At 40.6% G+C, this 21,858-nt stretch overlaps 1 protein-coding gene across 15 annotated transcripts in view; it reads right to left on the reverse strand.

The window, feature by feature from the left end:
- UBR4 (ubiquitin protein ligase E3 component n-recognin 4) overlaps positions 1–21,858 on the reverse strand; it is a 256,917-nt gene that overhangs the window by 53,469 nt on the left and 181,590 nt on the right. For all 15 annotated transcript variants that reach the window (XM_053690290.1, XM_053690289.1, XM_053690283.1 and 12 more), the window contains 5 exons: positions 8,159–8,240; positions 2,766–2,939; positions 2,052–2,173; positions 1,269–1,466; positions 712–792 (listed from right to left, as the gene is read on the reverse strand). In XM_053690290.1, the coding sequence (XP_053546265.1) occupies positions 712–792; positions 1,269–1,466; positions 2,052–2,173; positions 2,766–2,939; positions 8,159–8,240 (657 nt within the window). The remainder of the gene's footprint in view (positions 1–711; positions 793–1,268; positions 1,467–2,051; positions 2,174–2,765; positions 2,940–8,158; positions 8,241–21,858) is intronic.

Raw genomic sequence — 21,858 nt, forward strand, 5'->3', positions numbered from 1 at the left:
ACTAAGTATAATCACCATAGTCCTCTCACACATCCTATCTAGTCGTTGGGTGCAAGAGAATGACTGGGAGTGACGTAGAGGGGAGGAGCTATATGCAGCTCTGCTGGGTGAATCCTCTTGCACTTCCTGTTGGGGAGGAGTAATATCCCAGAAGTAATGATGACCCGTGGACTGATCACACTTAACAGAAGAAATTATTAATTCAGCTGATGCAGCTATTCTCTATTCAGATGGTGTTTGTTCTAGAGTGTTTTGCTATGATATAGATGGGTCGGGATTCCCATTGGGACTTACTAAACTGAATATGAGCGGTAGCTAGCGATGATCTTGTATGTATTTTTTGTGTGGTTTATAGACATTAGTAGTATTGTGTCCAAAAACGTAATTTAATTGAGCATACAGAAGGTATAATGGGGCCCACAACAAGGGTTAGAAAGTATGACTGTGTGTTTGGGTCAAATAAAGGAGGGTGGGCTACCTTTAACTCTCTGAATATCCCACTAGTAATTGGAATGACGTTGTGGACTCTCCATGTCATAGGAAAGAAATTATCTGCTTCTCTTACTGTCTTGAGAAGTCGGACCTACAACAAATACATAACTGATCTCTCAGCAAGAATCTAGAAATGAAGAGAACACCTAGCAATATGATAGACATTCTCAGAACAGACAGTAACTGTTTAAAAAATTACCTGTAATTGGCAGTACTTACTTCATTGGTTGGGCACCACACCTTTTTGTAAACCTCAGCAACTGGAAGGTCCAGACTAATTATCTTGTTGTTCACTAAGAGCTGCAATTAAATGAGAAAAAATGTGCTTAATTCTTAAAGAGAGCGATATTAGTTCATTAAGAGAGTAATATTTTACCTACAGACTTATTTTGTTCATCTACACAGGGGGTTAGCAAAATTCTAGCTCCATGTGTGGCATTTGTAGTGCTAGACAATGTCTGCCTGGCTGTCACGCAGTATGGCTGCCAGTCCCAACACTGTATTCCTCTTCACTGCATGTGCATGTGAAGGAAGAACCAAACCAGCAGACAGACAGGTAGCCCAGAAGATCGTAAGATATGGGATTGAAAAGGGGCAGCAGAGCCAGGGTTTTGAGGTCTGGGATGATGCGATTATGATCATTACATTTGTAAGTCTTTATTAATAATCAAACCTTATTTAAAATCGTACATCTGGTAACTTTATAGTATTAATTCTGCATGCCAACTGTTTCCAACCTTGATCTACACAGTAACATTGAGTAACCGAGTACTCACCTCCATCCCACTGTCATCTTCTAGCAGTGCCACAAGGTCACAGTCTTGGCAGATCTTATTCTTTATATCCCTCATAAGTGGCCCAATTCCTGGCTCGTTGCTGCTGTAGGGGTTTCCAGGCATACGGCCTTGCAGGAAGTCTTCTTGCTGTGGGTCCTTTTCAAGGGTCACAAAGAACTCTGTCACTTCATTCTCTTCCTAAGGGGAAAAAAGACCAAAACAAAATACAATGAAGAAAAATTAAAAATGAACATTAAACTAGAATTCAATGATGGTAGCACTTCTAGTGCAATTACACAAACCAATAATATAAATGTTCAGAAACATTTTACAAATATAGTGTTGATAACACCTGATTATAGCATATTATGTGACACAATCTGTGTCTGACTGGTGACACTAAAGAGTTAGTGGTTCAAATGCAACCAGATAAAAATGTCTGAGAACGACAAAAGTGAAAAATTTGTTATGAACATGAAAGGCAGGTAGTCTCTAATTAACCCTTTGACCAATAGAGAGGGAACCAATGAATTATTTAATGGTGTTGAAATCACAATATCTAAACTCCTGCTATTTTTCAACTTTTCAAATGTTAGAATACAATAGGGAACACCACTGACTAATATACCCAAAATATAATATAAAGCAAAAACGTGAATATAATTAACTTCATTTTTCATATATAACAATGTATTCATTTTAAAGCAGGTTTATTTAAACAAGTTTAAAGGTAACAAGAGTTGGCAAATCTGGCACTGCTCTGTAGTTTCTTCGCTTACTCACTGGATAAATGATGCTGCAGAGCCTTTCGAAAATGAACACCGGCGTCCTGTAATCATCCACACTGTACCGTTTGGCAGTCTCTATACATACTGCCATGAACGCCTTTGTCTCGGATTCAGTGCCTGTATACAGAATAAATAATTAACCATTTCTTCAATAAAAGAATGTCTGGCATGAACTAAGCGGAGCAGCTTTGGCAGAGACCTTAAAGGGACACTGAACACAATTTTTTTCTTTCGGGATTCAGACAGAGCATGCAATTTTAAGCAACTTTCTAATTTACTCCTATTATCAATTTTTCTTCATTCTCTTGCTATCTTTATTTGAAAAAGAAGGCATCTAAGCTATTTTTTTGTTCAATACCCTGGACAGCACTTCTTTATTGGTCGGTTAAATTAATCCACCAATCAGCAAGAACAACCCAGGTTGTTCACCAAAAATGGGCCGGCATTTAAACTTACATTCTTGCTTTTCAAATAATGATATCAAGAGAATGAAGAAAATGTGATAATCGGAGTAAATTAGAAAGTTGCTTAAAATTGTATGCTCTATCTGAATCACGAAAGAAAAAATTTGGGTTCAATGTCCCTTAAACCCTGTGTCTGCTAAAGAGCTGTAATACACTGATAGCCAAAGGATTAAACAGTTTGCATTTGAGCTGCAAAAGAAAGCAAGTGCTATACTTGGACATTAATTAATAATCAACAAAATTACCTGTGGTCATATCCTCCAGCATCTCCAGTAACATATCCTGGGTCTCATCTATCAGCTTTGTTCTCTGCACGACCAGCTTCCGTAGGCAGAGGTAACCGTTCAGCACCGTGCCAACTAACCGGCTTTTGAAATGACGTTTGATTGATTCTACTTCCACAAATGAGGAGAGAAGGCCTATAAAACAGGAATGTTACAATCATTCTGGTTACCGTTCGCTATGTGAGCTAACCAATAACACACATTTATATATGATATGAAAAAAAGTACAAGAAAGACCAAACAAAACCGGTAAACCAAAAGAAAAAAGTCTGATGTCTTTCAGCCAAACAGCCAATAACAGACTGTTTATACAAATAGAGAAACTGAAGAAACGCTGAATCGCTCCTTTAGTACACAACTGCTGCATCGCTCAGTGAGTACCCTGCTTTTAGTCACGTACTAGTACCTAAGAACAGGATCTAATAAGGTGCATATTCCTTTGTAGTGGCGATTATTCGTCATTTCATGTTGTATTTGTTATTTACATTTTTATTTACTTCAACTAACTTTGAACAATTTTAATCTATTTTCATCTTAACAGAGGGTTGCACATAAGTCTTGTTGTTATTATCACTGTATAGTGCCAACTGAAACCAACACTTAGGTAGGAATAAGCCTTTTTAATTCAGTATTCCCTCATTCAGCTGTTTTCATACAAGTATATAATTTGCAGATTCCAACTTATTGGTGCCATACTAAATACAAATAGGGGGAAAAGCCCAGGTAGCTCATATTGAAGTTCAAATTGCTAACAGGTACATATAGAAACTTATCTGTTTTTCACATATTTCACACGGGTGTTCAGTTTTCCTCATATATCATATCATTGTCATCTCTTAGATACTCAATAATCAACTACATTGCAGTTAGACACCTCCAGGCAGCCATGAATAATTTTGAATTCGGTGACTGCCCGGATAGACATCTGAGAAAGAGGGCACTGAATTTACTTAATCAGACTAACATTGTTTCAACTAATTCTGAAAACTTTGACCCAAATGCCTTATTTAAAGACCTAGAGAAACTACTAAATAATGATACCAGAGAATGGCAGGACCTAGTGTTGCTTGATAACTATGTCTTACATGACATAGTCCCCAGGGGACTTAGGTTGTATAAGAAACCAGCCTTCGAACTAGAGGAGGTAGAATTTAGCACGGAGTGGGACAAAGCGTTCCATGACTGCTCACTCACCTTAATTAAAATCCTCATCAAATATAGAGAATATAAACTGGACAAAATTAAATTAGATCTAGATAAATTGTTCCCTAAAATTCAGAACTTTCAGAATATTGATCATTGGAAGAAACTCAATGATAGTATTCAAGAAAGAAATAATAAATATGGGTCTGACCTAATGAGTGCAAAATATAAAAAACTTTGCAGAGACATGGAAGACTATCAAAATGATAGGGTCCACACTTATAAAACAAAAGAAATCACTCATACCATATCTGAGAATGATACTAGAAATGACATATGTGAACAAAGACCTCTCAATCATTACACTAGAAATCCACACATAAATCGCAATACATACCAGACCCAACAGAATGAAAACTACAATAGACACTCAACTGAAAATCACAATAAAGGCCATCAACAAACTATACAACACAATGGACAACAGAGTTTTAATACAAGCTCACACCCATCAAATAGTAAAAGAAATCAAAACATTAACACTGTCAATAGGCCCCTTTCAGTCCCCCATACAGGTGGTAACACAGAACACAGAAATGATAATCATCAATTTAACAACAATCATTATCGTGATAATAAAAATGGCAATTTTAGGAGAAATTCCAACACAGGAAACCACATTACACATCATACTACAAATACAGGCTTCCACACTGCCAGGAAGGAATCCTGGCGAAGCAGAAATAATTCCAGCTGCTTTACTCCACCATATCTTAAAGAATCTAGATTCAACATTCCAACCACAAATAGATTCAATACTTTGGAGCACTTAGGAAATGGCAACTCAAATACAGTTCTAAAGCCCAACTGGCAAATACAGGGGGCGAAACCTAAGTTCACACATTCAACACATAATACATCCAATCAAGGTAATAGAAGCCACCAATTGCATTTTTTAGATCTCGCCACTTCCCCAACAGGAAGATTTCGAAACCAGACACACGAAAACACAATAGAAAACCCAAGGCTTTTGCCAGGCAAAAGAAGAAGAGCAAGCGGGGATGTAGAGGGGGGAGAAAGATCCAACTTCTCAAACACAAAAAGAATGAGATAGATAAAAATAAAGCTAATATATTCAATCTTTCCACTGTACCATTGGGCAATAAAGAAATTAATCTTTTGGCGAAAGGCCTCAATTTTGCCCCCAAAAAAGCCCCAAATAAATTTCAGACTTACATAGATATACAAAAATATATTAGAAACCTGACCCTAAAAAGGTATTTTTTAAAAAACACACCCAGAATCACACCAACATTACCCATCACTTTGGACCATTCTGACCAATCTGCTTTGGCGACACTCAACGAATTAGACACGGGGGTGACTCTAACTAATACATTGACCCAAAATCAATCAGATTTGCTTGATCTCAGCATACATGACCTTGAGGAAAGTATCAAACACAGTGAATTTAAACGTAAATCTAGTTTTTACCCATACACCTCCCAAGGCCAATTTGTAAATACTTTCAATAAACTAATATGTGATGATCTCACCAAACTTTGGGAAAAGAAAGGAGACAATTGGATACATAAATATAATGATAATTTAACAATAAGTGAAAGAAAAACACTCAAAAATCTAGAAAATAATCATAATATTATTATCAGGGCAGCGGACAAGGGTGGTGGGGTGGTTATACAGAACAGAGAAGACTATCTTAAAGAGGCTTCCAATATACTAAATGATCAAAGTACATATAAAAAATTAAACTTTGATCCCACCCTTAAATTTAAAAAGGAACTCAATATTATTTTGAAAGAAGCAAAAAATAACAACATACTTAATAATGATGAATTTAATTTCTTAACAGAAAACCACCCCACCATACCCACGTTTTATCACCTTCCCAAGGTGCATAAAACCCTAATATCTCCACCAGGTAGACCCATAATTTCTGGGATTGGATCACTAACTAACAACTTATCTGTATACATAGATCATTACTTACAGCCTGTAGTACAATCCACCAAGGCGTACCTCAGGGACACAATCCACACTATCAACACATTTGAAGGGTTAGATTGGTCTAATGACTTCCTGTGGGTATCTTGCGACGTATCGTCGCTATACACTTGTATACCGCACGACCAAGGAATTAAGGCCATTAAAGAAATACTCATTGAAGACTTCTCACCCCACCAACACCTTCAGTTTATCTTAACAGGCATTGAATTTATACTTTCACATAATTATTTCACATTTGATAAACAGTTTTACAGACAGATACAGGGCACTGCGATGGGGACCACATTTGCCCCATCGTATGCCAACCTCTACATGCATCATTTTGAGAACAATCACATTTGGACAAATAACCCTTATTACAGTCACCTAATACGTTATTTCCGGTATATAGATGATGTAATTATCATCTGGAGAGGAAGTGAAACACTATGTAAGGAGTTCATAGAACACATCAACACCAATAATTATAACCTTAAATTTACGTCAAAAATAGTTACTACACAAATAGAGTTTCTGGATTTGATTTTATATATTGATGAACATAATAAGGTAGCAGTGAAGAATTTTAGAAAACCAACTGACAAGAATGGGTTTCTCAACGCTAGCAGTGGCCATTTACCCAGATGGAAGACTAACATTCCTCTGGGGCAATACCAAAGGGTGAAGAGAAACTGCACCAAAACAAGCGATTACAATCAAGAGTGCGCTCTACTAGACTCCAGATTCACTGAAAAAGGCTATTCCATTGAGCTATTAGAACAGGCCAAAACTAAAGTTTCTCTAATGGACAGGAAAACTCTTTTACTCCCCACTGATAAGTTAAAACGAAGGAGCCAATCAAATACATTAAACAATGTCAGATTCATCACAACATACAGTCAGGGCTCCAGAGAAATACAAAACATCCTAAAGAAACACTGGGGTGTTTTAAAGGCAGATCCTATATTGGGCGATGTTTTACCAGATCACCCATTGGTAACTTTCAGAAAAAATATGGATTTTAAAAACATTTTAGCACCCACAAGATTGCGTAACTTCAATAAACCTGGTATAATTAAGGATAAAACACACTGGTTACAACAAAAACCCGGCACCTACAAATGTGGGGTATCAAGATGTGGCATGTGCCAATATGTAAATAGAGAGATTACCTTTACCAACTCAGGGGGTGACATTACATTCAAACAGAAATATAAGAGCAACTGCAGTACCACCTATGTAGTTTACTTGCTAAAATGCAGCTGCAATTTGATTTACATAGGAAGAACCAAAAGAAATATACGTACAAGGCTGGGAGAACATGTCAATAATATAAAAAATGGCCTCATGACACACAGTGTGCCAGAACATTTCAAATTACATCATAATTCAAATCCTGCATCCCTTAAAATCCAAGTCATAGACTGGATACCCCCCAATATATTTCCAAACAGGCTTCTAACACTCAGACGCAGAGAATCATGGTGGATTTACCAACTTAACACCATGCAACCATCAGGTCTAAACCTAGAATTAGACCTGCAAGCTTTCATGTAGCTTTATTTTTAAAAAAACATTTTTTTTTTTTTATTTTTTTTTAAAAAACACAAAAAAAAAAAAACACATCAGATTTTTAATTTTAGTGTATACAACTACAAATTGTTTTTAAGATTCTTTCTAGTTTTTAACAAACAAGGTTTTTTAACATAAAGTTTATTGTCTATTTTCTTATCTATGTTCATATTTTAATGTTTACTATAGCATTCAAGGTGGTAACACTGAACAAATCCTATATGTTTTTCAAACATACAATAATGCAAAGCTTTAACAAGCTCACCTGCCAATCAGTATCACCACACTCTGACTGGCTGGTAACTAATCATGCAATTAATGGTCCCTTTTATAAAGCCGGTAGGCACCATGCTTGCAACACTTCTAATTTTTCATCTCTTGAGAAAGTCTGGGCGTCCTCAGACGAAACGCGTAGAGTTTGTTTCATAGCTGTATGTTATATTATAACACAGTTTGGATGTAAAGATACCTTTATATGCAGATTTTATTTGTGCCTCTTGTAAGTAGCCATTTGTATGTGTGCACTTACACTGAATTAAAGAATACTACACTTGAATTGGGCTGCGCCTGTCTTTGCTTTCTTTTCACAGACTGTTTATACAAATATTCTCAGCGACATTTCTATGTCTTACCGGTAAGGCTCTTTAAGGCGTATCCCTGCTGCAGGTCTGTGCTTAGAGTTGCTTCCTCCAGAGCAAGCAAACGGGCAATTTCCTAGTGACAAAAAAGTTCAATGGATCAAATTCAAAACTGGTGCAGGATATATTTGAAATGTATTATAAGAGTTATAAATACTTAAATCAATTTTTACTTGTGGCTAAAGGCACTTTAAAAAGGCAAAGAAAAAAAAACGAAATTTATGCTTACCTGATAAATTTCTTTTTTTATGACAAGGAGGATGTTTTAAAAGAACGAAAAAATACCCTGTCATCAAAAACAGGGCGGGCCCGCTGTAGACTCACCGTGTCAAGAAATAAATAAATGTATCAGGTAAGCACAAATTTTGTTTTCTTTCTAATGACACGGTGAGTCCACAGATCATCTAATTACTATTGGGAATCAATGCCCAAGCTAGACGACACAGATAAGGGAGGGACAAGACAGGTAACCGAAACAGAAGGCACCACTGCTTGAAGAACCTTTCTCCAAAAGGAAGCCTCAGCCGAGGCAAAAGAATCAAACTTATAGAATTTTGAAAAGTGTGTAGAGAGGACCAAGTTGCAGCCTTGCAAATCTGTTCCACAGAAGCTTCATTTTTGAATGCCCAGGAAGAGAAAACGGCCCTCGTAGAATGAGCCGTAACCTTCTCAGGAGGCTGCTGTCCAGCAGTTTCATAGGCGAAGAGAATTATACTCTTCAGTCACAAAGAAAGAGAAGTGGCCGTAGCTTTCTGCCTCTTACGTTTCCCAGAGAAAACTACAAACAGAGCAGAAGACTGACGAAATTCCTTAGTCGCCTGTAAATAGAATTTTTAGAGCACGAACCACGTTCCTTATGAGACGGAAGATTAGGACATAAAGAAGGAACAACAATCTCCTGATAAATGTTCCGATCTGAAACTACTTTAGGAAGAAAACCTAATTTAGTACGTAAAACAACCTTATCCAAATGAAAAATAAGGTATGGAGACTCATACTGTAAAGCAGAGAGCTCAGAGACTCTACGAGCAGAAGAAATAGCAACAAGAAACAAAACCTTCCAAGATAACTATTTAATATCTAAGGAATGCATAGGCTCAAACGGAGCCTGCTGAAGAACCTTAAGCACAAGATTAAGACTCCAGGGAGGGGTAACAGGTTTGAACACAGGCCTGATTCTGACCAAGGCCTGACAGAACGATTGAACATCTGGATCCTCTACCAGACGTTTATGTAACAAAATAGACAAGGCAGAAATCTGACCCTTCAAGGAACTTGCCGATAAACTCTTCTCCAAACCTTCTTGGAGAGAAGCTAAAATCCTAGGAATCCGAACTCTACTCCAAGAGTAGCCTTTGGATTCACACCAATATATATTTTTGCCATATCTTATGGTAAATTTTCCTGGTAATAGGCTTGCGAGCCTGAATCATTGTCTCAATGACCGAATATGGAAAAATGCACTTAGATAAAATTAAGTGTTCAAACTCCAAGCAGTCAGCTTCAGAGATACTAGATTTGGATGAAGGAAGGGCCCTTGAAGTAGAAGGTCCTTCCTTAGAGGAAGCTTCCAAGGGGGGAGAGATGACATCTCCACTAGGTCTGCATACAAAATCCTGCGAGGCCACGCCCGAGAATCACTGATGTTCTCTCTTGCTTGATCCGAGCAATGACTCAAGGAAGGAGAGCGAACGGAGGAAATAGGTATGCAAGACTGAAGTTCCAAGGAACTGCCAGAGCATCTATCAGAACCGCCTGAGGGACTCTGCCCACTGAATAATCTTGGACACCTCTTTCATGGCCAAAGAACGCAGAGTTCCACCCTGATGGTTGATGTAAGCCACTGAGGTTATGTTGTCCGACTGAAATCTGATAAACCTGGCAGAAGCTAACTGAGGCCAGGCCAGAAGACCATTGAAGATTGCTCTTAGCTCTAGAATGTTTATGGGGAGAACAGATTCTTCCCGAGTCCATGTCCCCTGAGCCCTTAGGAGGCCCCAGACTGCTCCCCAACCTATCAGGCTGGCGTCCGTTGTCACCATCACCCAGGTAGGTCTGCGAAAAAAGGTTCCCTGGGAGAGATGATCCTGAGACAACCACCAAGGAAGAGAATCTCTTGTAGATGGAATTAAGGAACTCTTTTTCCAGATTCACCTTCCAACCGTGAAAACACAGGAAGGATAAAAGCATCTCCGTGTGAGAGATTGCTAGTTGAAAGGACTGGGCCTGAACCAGAATGTCGTCCAGATAAGGCACCACTGCAACCCCCTGTAACCGGAGCACTGCCAACAGAGATCCAAGAACCTTTAGAAAAAATTCTGGGAGCTGTAGCAAGTCCAAAGGGAAGAGCCGTTTGTGGAGAAAGGCAAATCTCAGAAACTTGTGATGATCCCTGTGGATGGGAACATGAAGGTACGCATCCTTTAAATCCACCGTTATCATAAATTGACCCTCTTGGACCAAAGGAAGAATGGAACGTATAGTTTCCACCTTGAAGGACAGCACTCTGAGGAATTTGTTTAGACTCTTGAGATCTAAAATTGGTCTGAAGGTTCCCTCCTTTTTGGGAACCACAGATATGAATAGAACCCCAGACCCCATTCCTGCATCGAAACAGGAACTATCATTCCCAGGTCGGAGAGGTCCAGAACACAGTGTAAGAACGCCTCTTTTTGTCTGGTCTACAGATAATCTTGAAAGCAGAACCCTGCCCCTGGGAGGAAAGGTCTTGAACTCTAGTTTGTATCCCTGGGACACGATGTCCACCGCCCAGGGGTCCTGAACATCTCGAACCCAAGCCTGAGTAAAGAAGGAAAGTCTGCCCCCCACAAGATCCGGTCCTGGATCGGGGCAGGCCCTTCATGCTGTTTTTGATTCAATAGCAGGCTTTTTGGATACTTTTCCCTTGTTCCAAGACTGATTGTGCCTCCAGGAAGGCTTGGACTGCTCCTGCTTGGAAGAGGGAGTGAAAGGATTTCCCTTGAAATTTCGAAAGGAACTAAAATTACTCTGACGTCCCTTTTGTTTATTTCTCTTATCCTGAGGGAGGAAATGGCCCTTTCCTCCCGTAATCTCAGAAATTATTTCCGTCAAACCCGGCCCAAACAAGGTCTTTCCCTTGTAAGGAATCGCCAAAAGTTTAGACTTAGATGACACATCCGCAGACCAAGATTTTAACCATAAAGGTCTGTGGGCCAGTACGGCAAAACCAGAAATCTTAGCTCCCAGCTTAATAACATGAAGGGAAGCATCTGTGATAAAGTAGTTGGCCAACTTAAGGGCCTTTATCCTATCCTGGATTTCTTCGAGGGGAGTGTTTGTCCGAATAGAATCAGACAATGCATCAAACCAGTATGCTGCAGCACTAGTGACAGTAGCAATACAAACCGCGGGTTGCCATTGTAAACCCTGGTGTACATACATTTTCTTGAGTAACCCCTCTAACTTCTTATCCATAGGATCCTTAAAGGAACAACTATCCTATATGGGAATAGTAGTTCTCTTGGCTAGTGTGGAAATTGCCCCTTCCACCTTGGGTACCGTCTGCCAAGACTCCTTTATATAGAGTCTGCTATAGGAAACATCTTTATAAATATAGGGGATGGAGAAAAATGGATAACCGGTCTCTCCCATTCCTTAGCAATAATCTCTGTAGCCCTATCTGGTACAGGAAATACCTCCACCATGGAGGGCACGTCAAAATACTTTTTTAGTTTACTGGACTTCTTAGGATATATCTTAAAGTCAAGCCGTCGTGAGAAGTGAACACCACATCAAAAATTAGCCTTTTTAACCTCCTCAGCCCCAGTGTCTGCCCTAACGATACTGTGTCCTTTGCATGTTCCCCCAAACATATAGGAGAAATTCCTGTGTCCCAGTACCTCCACCATGGAGGGCACGTCAAAATACTTGTTTAGTTTACTGGACATCTTAGGATTGACTACGACGGTAGTGTGGGAGTTGCCCAAGGTAGCTAAAGCCTCCTTAAGTAACAAACAGAGGTGTTCGAGCTTAAACCTAAAGAAACAACTTCAGTATCAGCTAAAGGTATTACACTGTCTGAATCTAAGATTTTACCCTCAGATGCTACCGAAGTTTCTTCATCTTCAGGTTTTTGGGAAGAATCACTCAGAATAGCCACTACTGTGTCAGCAACCTTATTCACAAATTGATTACATTTCCTCTTGCGCTGCAGCATGGGAAAAGCAGATTACGCATAAGATACCGCTGATGACATTAGGGAAGAGATGTCTTGCAAGGTAACTCCAGGCGGAGCTTGAGAGGAAGCGCCGGGCACTGCATGTGTGGGCAATAAAATTTGGGACACTTGAGGAGAAAGCTGCGGCATATATTGAACATTGTCATTAGACTCCTGAACAGCATCCGCCTTAGACAATGTTGGCTCAGAAAAAAGTCTATAAGCATCAAAACATTAAGAACAAGTAACATTTTACAGGGCCTCTTGGTCCATTCTGACTCATAATGGAACAAATAACCAATAAATAAACTTACATTTTAGATAAAAATTAAAAACACAAAAAAAGTTACTGTCTCTTTAAATTTTAAACTTAACTTTTTTATTTTTTGCCGTAAGGAAAAAAAATTGTGTTACACAAGCACTACTGACAACCTCTACACCTCAGCTTAGCTTTGCTGAGGTGCCTACCTGCCCCTGACACCAGATAATATTCTCCAGTAGAAGATCCGGAACTCGACTTGCAGCACAATGAAAAACTAGCCGGTCCTAATAACGCAGCATTTAGCATTTATGATGAGCTTTCCTGTCTAAGACTGCCATCTGACCCGACCTATGTCACCCCTCCGGCCACAGGAAGTGAAGGGGAAAACGGCGCGCAACAGCAAATTGCCGCCTCAGTTAACCCCGCCTATCGTGGGCATCTAAAAAATTAACCTCCAGGTCGGCATATCTTAAAGTCAAGCCGTCGGGAGAAGTGAACACCACATCAAAAATGAGCCTTTTTAACCTCCTCAGCCCCAGTGCCTGCCATAACGATACTGCCTCCTTTGTATGTTCCCCCAAACATATAGGAAAAATTCCTGTGTCCTAGTATATAGTGAATAAAGTGCCCAAGTTTTCCTGTTGCCCAGAAAAAAATAAAGTCAGCACTTACCTCATAAATCTGCCAGGCAGCTCACTAGGTTTGAGAGGTCTTCTCCCTCACATGGACCTGTGGAAAAAGAGATAAAGACTGAGTAATCTTACTCAGGCTTTCAGTATTAGGGCATCATTAACTACATGGGAGGCGCAGTGAGAATTATGCCCCACAAGTTCCCATTGCTTGAAAGCCACCACTGCTCTACTGAAGAGACTGATATGGACTACGGCTACACCGTAGGACAAAGCAGCACAATCTTGCACTACTTAGAAAAGATTCTTCAAGCAAGATTTTATTTTTTAACACCTAACTTTAGCACTTTCTTGCTCTAACGTAGGCAAACAGAATGACTGGGGTTGGAGGGAAGGAAGGTGATATTTAACAGCTTTGCTGTGGTGCTCTTTGCCGCCTCCTGCTGGGCAGGAGTGATATTCAAAATAGTAATTAGATGATCCGTGGACTCATGTCATTAGAAAGAAATAAAGTTAGCACTTACCTCAATAAAATCTGCCTGGCACCAAGGCAGCTCACTAGGTTTGAGAGGTCATTTTCCTCACATGGACCTGTGGAAAATAATACGTTTTAACTTTTAATTAAATATGAGGGAGGCGCAGTGAGAATTATGTCCCACAAGTTCCCTTTCCTTAAAAGCCACCAATGCTCTACTGAAGAGACTGAAATGGACTACAGCTACACCCTGGAGTAAAAACAGCACATACTTGTACTGCAAATAAAATAAAACAATTTTGATTGAAGAATCTTTCCAGACACCTAACTTTACCACTTCCTTACTCTAACGTAGGCAAAGAGAAGAATGACTGGAGTTGGAGGGAAGGGAGGTGATATTTAACAGCTTTGCTGTGGTGCTCTTTGCCACCTACTGCTGGCCAGGAGGTGAATGTCCCAATAGTAATTAGATGATCTGTGGACTCACTGTGTCATTAGAACAAAATAATTATTCTGCTTTTGCAAAAGCAGCAATCAAATTTAAATATATACACACATACATACATACACACATATATATATATATATATAATTTTTAGCAACAAGAGAGCACTCACCGGGACTACCACTTATACAGCATAATAAGCTTTTTATTACAGGTGACGTTTCGGGGATTCCAACCCCGTCCTCAAACCCCGAAACGCCACCTGTAATAAAAAGCTTATTATGCTGTATAAGTGGTAGTCCCGGTGAGTGCTCTCTTGTTGCTAAAAATTCTGAATGTTTTTTTTGATGCACCCTGGGCGGCTGGAATATAAAGTGAGTGCAGAGTTCACCAGAGACTGTTATATATATATACACACACAGGTAGCCCTCAGTTTACGCAGGGGGTTAGGTTCCAGAAGGAATGGTTGTAAATCGAAACCGTTGTAAATTGAAACCTAGTTTATAATGTAAGTCAATGGGAAGTGAGGGAGTTAGGTTCCAGGCCCCTCTCAAAATTGTCATAAGTAACACCTAATACATTATTTTTAAAGCTTTGAAATTAAGACTTTAAATGCTAAACAGCATTATAAACCTAATAAAATAATTGCACAACACAGAATATATAATTAAATTAAGTTAAATGCACAAAAACATTTGCTAAACAGCATTATAAACCTAATAAAATAATCACACAACACAGACTTCACTTGCATTTTTCTGCAAACAGTTCTTTCTATGCATTCCAATCTGGACTGATTTATATTTGTTCCTTTGAAATCTGCTCGATAGCTCAGGTCTGGTTAAACTGATTAATTTCAGCTTGCTTGGCTTTGCTGCAACACAAGCGGACAGTGCCACCTACTGGCTATTTTAATAATAAATGCACTGCTTCTCAATGCTTTTCAATAGCAGTCATATGACTGAAAAAAAGGTTGTCATTCTGAAACGGTGTAAATTGAACCGTTCTAAAACGAGGGCCACCTGTATATATATATATATATATATATATATATATATATATATATATATATATATATATATATATATATAATGTAGCGAAGATGTGCACTCTCACCTTCCGTCATCTACCAGGGTGCTAGTAGTATACATAATGAATAGAAAAGAAACTTGCACTCGCTGGATATTTCAAAATACAATTTTACTGTGATAAGTGTAACGTTTCGGGAACTTAACGTCTGAGGAAGGGGACGTTAAGTTCCCGAAACGTTACACTTATCACAGTAAAATTGTAAAAGCCTGCCGCTTCCACCTTAAAAACATTGCTAAAATTAGACATTTCCTTACACAAGATACAGCCAAGATTTTAATCCACTCTCTCATCCTCTCCCGCCTCGACTACTGCAACTCTGTCCTCTCTGGTCTACCTAGCTGCCGCATAGCTCCTCTACAGTCCATTATGAATGCCTCTGCCAGGCTCATCTTCCTTGCTCGTCGCTCTTCATCTGCTGCACCTCTCTGCGAATACCTTCACTGGCTTCCTCTTGCCTCTAGGATTAAACATAAAATCCTAACCCTGACATATAAAGCTCTCAACTGCACTGCTCCCCCCTACATCTCAGAACTTGTCTCTAGATACTCTCCCTCCCGTCCCCTTCGATCAGCTCAGGATCTCCTCCTCTCCTCCTCTCTTGTTACTTCCTCACATTCCCGTTTACAGGACTTCTCCAGACTGGCCCCCATCTTGTGGAATTCCCTGCCTTGCTCCATAAGACTCTCCACTAGTTTTAACAGCTTCAAGCACTCCCTAAAAACTCTACTATTCAGGGATGCATACAACCAACACTAACCTTTCCTAACTCCACTGCTTTCCCCTTGAACCCCTTAGAGTGTAAGCCTATGGGCCCAGCTGTTTACAGATCGCTTAATAAGAGCCGACTACAACAGTGAAACTCTCGGCAGGGCCCTCTACCCACTTGACCCCTACAAAAGCTATCCTGTACATTGACTATGTTTACAGCGCTGCGGAATCTGTTGGCGCTCTACAAATACCTGATAATAATAATATCCAGCGAGTGCAAGTTTCATTTCTATTGATTATATATATATATATATATATATATATATATATATATATATATATACACACACACACACACAACATTTTAAATTAGGGGGAGATAAAAGGCGAGTTTAAAATCCTCCACTACGCACAAAATATAGAAAAATAACTAATTGTGTAGTTCATTAACAAATCTAGACAGGCCCGAAGGCTTGTTTTCCCACAGAAAACCTCTGAATTACATTGTTTCCAATGCAGTAAGATATGCAAATTAAGTACACAACACACCTTTTTACTTCAGTCTGCTTTTCAGCAGATTCCCTTTAGGCCAAAGTATCGCTGTTCACACAGCTTATAAACTTAGCTAGGGTTAGTGCAGTGATTCATAACCATCCCAGGACAGACTGTTTCGTAGTTGTTGCTACTCATCAGCTGGTAGAAGGTTTGAATCACTGCTGGGTGAAGTTGATTCCGGGCAGAATACATTTTAAATTAGGGGGAGATAAAAACAAAATTTATGCTTACCTGATAAATTCCTTTCTCCTGTAGTGTAGTCAGTCCACGGGTCATCCATTACTTATGGGATTATAACTCCTCCCCAACAGGAAGTGCAAGAGGATCACCCAAGCAGAGCTGCTATATAGCTCCTCCCCTCTACGTCATACCCAGTCATTCGACCGAAACCAAACGAGAAAGGAGAAACTATAGGGTGCAGTGGTGACTGAAGTTTAATTTAAAATTTAGACCTGCCATAAAAAACAGGGCGGGCCGTGGACTGACTACACTACAGGAGAAAGGAATTTATCTATCAGGTAAGCATAAATTTTGTTTTCTCCTGTTAAGTGTAGTCAGTCCACGGGTCATCCATTACTTATGGGATACCAATACCAAAGCTAAAAGTACACGGATGACGGGAGGGACAGGCAGGATCTTTACACGGAAGGAACCACTGCCTGAAGAACCTTTCTCCCAAAAACAGCCTCCGAAGAAGCAAAAGTGTCAAATTTGGAAAATTTGGAAAAAGTGTGAAGTGAAGACCAAGTTGCAGCCTTGCAAATCTGTTCAACAGAGGCCTCATTCTTAAAGGCCCAAGTGGAAGCCACAGCTCTAGTAGAATGAGCTGTAATTCTTTCAGGAGGCTGCTGTCCAGCAGTCTCATAGGCTAAACGTATTATGCTACGAAGCCAGAAAGAGAGAGAGAGGTAGCAGAAGCTTTTTGACCTCTCCTCTGTCCAGAATAAACGACAAACAGGGAAGAAGTTTGGCGAAAATCTTTAGTTGCCTGTAAATAAAATTTCAGGGCATGGACTACGTCCAGATTGTGCAGAAGTCGTTCCTTCTTTGAAGAAGGGTTAGGGCACAATGATGGAACAACAATCTCTTGATTGATATTCCTGTTAGTGACTACCTTAGGTAAGAACCCAGGTTTAGTACGCAGAACTACCTTGTCTGAATGAAAAATCAGGTAAGGAGAATCACAATGTAAGGCCGATAACTCAGAGACTCTTCGAGCCGAGGAAATAGCCATTAAAAACAGAACTTTCCAAGATAACAGCTTGATATCAATGGAATGAAGGGGTTCAAACGGAACACCCTGTAAAACGTTAAGAACTAAGTTTAAGCTCCACGGCGGAGCAACAGTCTTAAACACAGGCTTAATCCTGGCCAAAGCCTGACAAAAAGCCTGAACGTCTGGAACTTCTGACAGACGTTTGTGTAAAAGGATGGACAGAGCTGAGATCTGTCCCTTTAAAGAACTAGCAGATAAACCCTTTTCTAAACCTTCTTGTAGAAAAGACAATATCCTAGGAATCCTAACCTTACTCCATGAGTAACTCTTGGATTCGCACCAATATAAGTATTTACGCCATATTTTATGGTAAATTTTCCTGGTAACAGGTTTCCTAGCCTGTATTAAGGTATCAATTACTGACTCCGAAAATCCACGCTTTAATAAAATCAAGCGTTCAATCTCCATGCAGTCAGCCTCAGAGAAATTAGATTTTGATGTTTGAAAGGACCCTGAATTAGAAGGTCCTGTCTCAGAGGCAGAGACCAAGGTGGACAGGATGACATGTCCACTAGATCTGCATACCAGGTCCTGCGTGGCCACGCAGGCGCCATTAGAATCACCGATGCTCTCTCCTGTTTGATCCTGGCAATCAATCGAGGAAGCATCGGGAAGGGTGGAAACACATAAGCCATCTTGAAGGCCCAAGGTGCTGTCAGAGCATCTATCAGAACCGCTCCCGGGTCCCTGGACCTGGACCCGTAACAAGGAAGCTTGGCGTTCTGGCGAGACGCCATGAGATCCAGATCTGGTTTGCCCCAACGCCGAAGCATTTGGGCAAAGACCTCCGGATGAAGTTCCCACTCCCCCGGATGAAAAGTCTGGCGACTTAGAAAATCCGCCTCCCAGTTCTCCACGCCTGGGATGTGGATCGCTGATAGGTGGCAAGAGTGAGACTCTGCCCAGTGAATTATCTTTGAGACTTCCATCATCGCTAGGGAACTCCTTGTCCCTCCTTGATGGTTGATGTAAGCCACAGTCGTGATGTTGTCCGACTGAAACCTGATGAACCTCAGAGTTGCTAGCTGAGGCCAAGCTAGAAGGGCATTGAAAACTGCTCTTAATTCCAGAACGTTTATGGGAAGGAGACTCTCCTCCTGAGTCCATGATCCCTGAGTCTTCAGGGAATTCCAGACAGCGCCCCAAACTAGCAGGCTGGCGTCTGTTGTTACAATCGTCCAATCTGGCCTGCTGAAGGTCATCACCTTGGACAGATGTGGCCGAGAGAGCCACCATAGAAGAGAATTTCTGGCCTCTTGATCCAGATTCAGCATAGGGGACAAATCTGAGTAATCCCCATTCCACTGACTTAGCATCCACAATTGCAGTGGTCTGAGATGCAGGCGTGCAAAGGGTACTATGTCCATTGCCGCTACCATTAAGCCGATTACCTCCATGCATTGAGCCACTGACGGGTGTGGAATGGAATGAAGGACACGGCAAGCATTTAGGAGTTTTGTTAACCTGTCCTCTGTCAGGTAAATTTTCATTTCTACAGAATCTATGAGAGTCCCTAAGAAGGGAACTCTTGTGAGTGGCAATAGAGAACTCTTTTCTTCGTTCACCTTCCACCCATGTGACCTAAGAAATGCCAGTACTAACTCTGTATGAGACTTGGCAGTTTGGAAACTTGACGCTTGTATCAGAATGTCGTCTAGGTATGGAGCTACCGATATTCCTCGCGGTCTTAGTACCACCAGAAGAGAACCCATAACCTTTGTAAAGATTCTTGGAGCAGTAGCTAACCCGAAGGGAAGAGCTACAAACTGGTAATGCCTGTCTAGGAAGGCAAACCTTAGGTACCGGTAATGATCTTTGTGAATCGGTATGTGAAGGTAGGCATCCTTTAAATCCACAGTGGTCATGTACTGACCCTTTTGGATCATGGGTAGGATTGTCCGAATAGTTTCCATTTTGAACGATGGAACTCTTAGGAATTTGTTTAGGATCTTTAAATCCAAGATTGGTCTGAAGGTTCCTTCTTTCTTGGGAACCACAAACAGGTTTGAGTAAAACCCTTGTCCGTGTTCCGACCGCGGAACCGGGTGGATCACTCCCATTAGTAAAAGATCTTGTACACAGCGTAGAAACGCCTCTTTCTTTATCTGGTTTGTTGACAACCTTGAAAGATGAAATCTCCCTTTTGGAGGAGAAGCTTTGAAGTCCAGAAGATATCCCTGAGATATGATCTCTAACGCCCAGGGATCCTGGACATCTCTTGCCCAAGCCTGGGCGAAGAGAGAAAGTCTGCCCCCCACTAGATCCGTTTCCGGATTGGGGGCCCTCACTTCATGCTGTCTTAGGGGCAGCAGCAGGTTTTCTGGCCTGCTTGCCCTTGTTCCAGGTCTGGTTAGGTTTCCAGCCCTGTCTGTAGCGAGCAACAGTTCCTTCCTGTTTTGGAGCGGAGGAAGTTGATGCTGCTCCTGCCTTGAAGTTACGAAAGGCACGAAAATTAGACTGTCTAGCCCTTGGTTTGGCTCTGTCTTGAGGTAGGGCATGGCCCTTACCTCCAGTAATGTCAGCGATAATTTCTTTCAAACCGGGCCCGAATAAGGTCTGCCCTTTGAAAGGTATGTTAAGCAATTTAGATTTAGAAGTCACATCGGCTGACCAGGATTTAAGCCACAGCGCTCTGCGCGCCTGAATGGCGAATCCGGAGTTCTTAGCCGTAAGCTTAGTTAAGTGTACTACGGCATCAGAAATAAATGAATTAGCTAGCTTAAGGACCCTAAGCTTGTCTATAATTTCATCCAATGGAACTGAGCTAATGGTCTCTTCTAGAGACTCAAACCAGAATGCCGCCGCAGCCGTGACAGGCGCAATGCATGCGAGGGGTTGTAATATAAAACCTTGTTGAGTAAACATTTTCTTAAGGTAACCCTCTAACTTTTTATCCATTGGATCTGAAAAAGCACAGCTATCCTCCACCGGGATAGTGGTACGCTTAGCCAGAGTAGAAACTGCTCCCTCCACCTTAGGGACCGTCTGCCATAAGTCCCGTGTGGTGGCGTCTATTGGAAACATTTTTCTAAATATAGGAGGGGGAGAAAAGGGTACACCGGGCCTATCCCACTCCTTGGTAATAATCTCTGTAAGCCTCTTAGGTATAGGAAAAACGTCAGTACACGCCGGTACCGCATAGTATCTATCCAGCCTACATAATTTCTCTGGGATTGCAACCGTGTTACAATCATTCAGAGCCGCTAATACCTCCCCTAATAATACACGGAGGTTCTCAAGCTTAAATTTAAAATTTGAAATGTCTGAGTCCAGTCTATTTGGATCAGATCCGTCACCCACAGAATGAAGCTCTCGGTCTTCATGTTCTGCCAATTGTGATGCAGTATCAGACATGGCTCTAACATTATCAGCGTACTCTGTTCTCACCCCAGAGTGGTCGCGTTTACCTCTAAGTTCTGGCAATTTAGATAAAACTTCAGTCATAACATTAGCCATGTCTTGCAAAGTGATTTGTAAGGGCCGCCCTGATGTACTTGGCGCCACAATATCACGCACCTCCTGAGCGGGAGATGCAGGTACTGACACGTGAGGAGAGTTAGTCGGCATAACTTTCCCCTCGTTGTCTGGTGAAATTTTCTTGACATGTACAGATTGGCTTTTATTTAAAGTAGCATCAATGCAATTAGTACACAAATTTCTATTGGGCTCCACATTGGCCTTTGAACATATTGCACAAAGAGATTCCTCTGTGTCAGACATGTTTAAACAAACTAGCAATTAGACTAGCAAGCTTGGAAAATACTTTTCAAATAAATTTACAAGCAATATAAAAAACGTTACTGTGCCTTTAAAAAGCACACAAAACTGTCACAGTTGAAATAACAATGAACCGGATTAGTTATAGCAACTAAATTTTCACAGTAAATGCATTAAGTTAGCAAAGGATTGCACCCACTAGCAAATGGATGATTAACCCCCTAATACCAAAAAAACGGATAACAATTGAAAATATAAACGTTTTTATCACAGTCAAAGCACAGTCTCACAGGTCTGCTGTGAGTGATTACCTCCCTCAAAACTAGTTTTGGAGACC

The sequence above is a fragment of the Bombina bombina genome, chromosome 8, assembly GCF_027579735.1.
Source record: "Bombina bombina isolate aBomBom1 chromosome 8, aBomBom1.pri, whole genome shotgun sequence".
Classification (NCBI taxonomy): domain Eukaryota; kingdom Metazoa; phylum Chordata; class Amphibia; order Anura; family Bombinatoridae; genus Bombina; species Bombina bombina.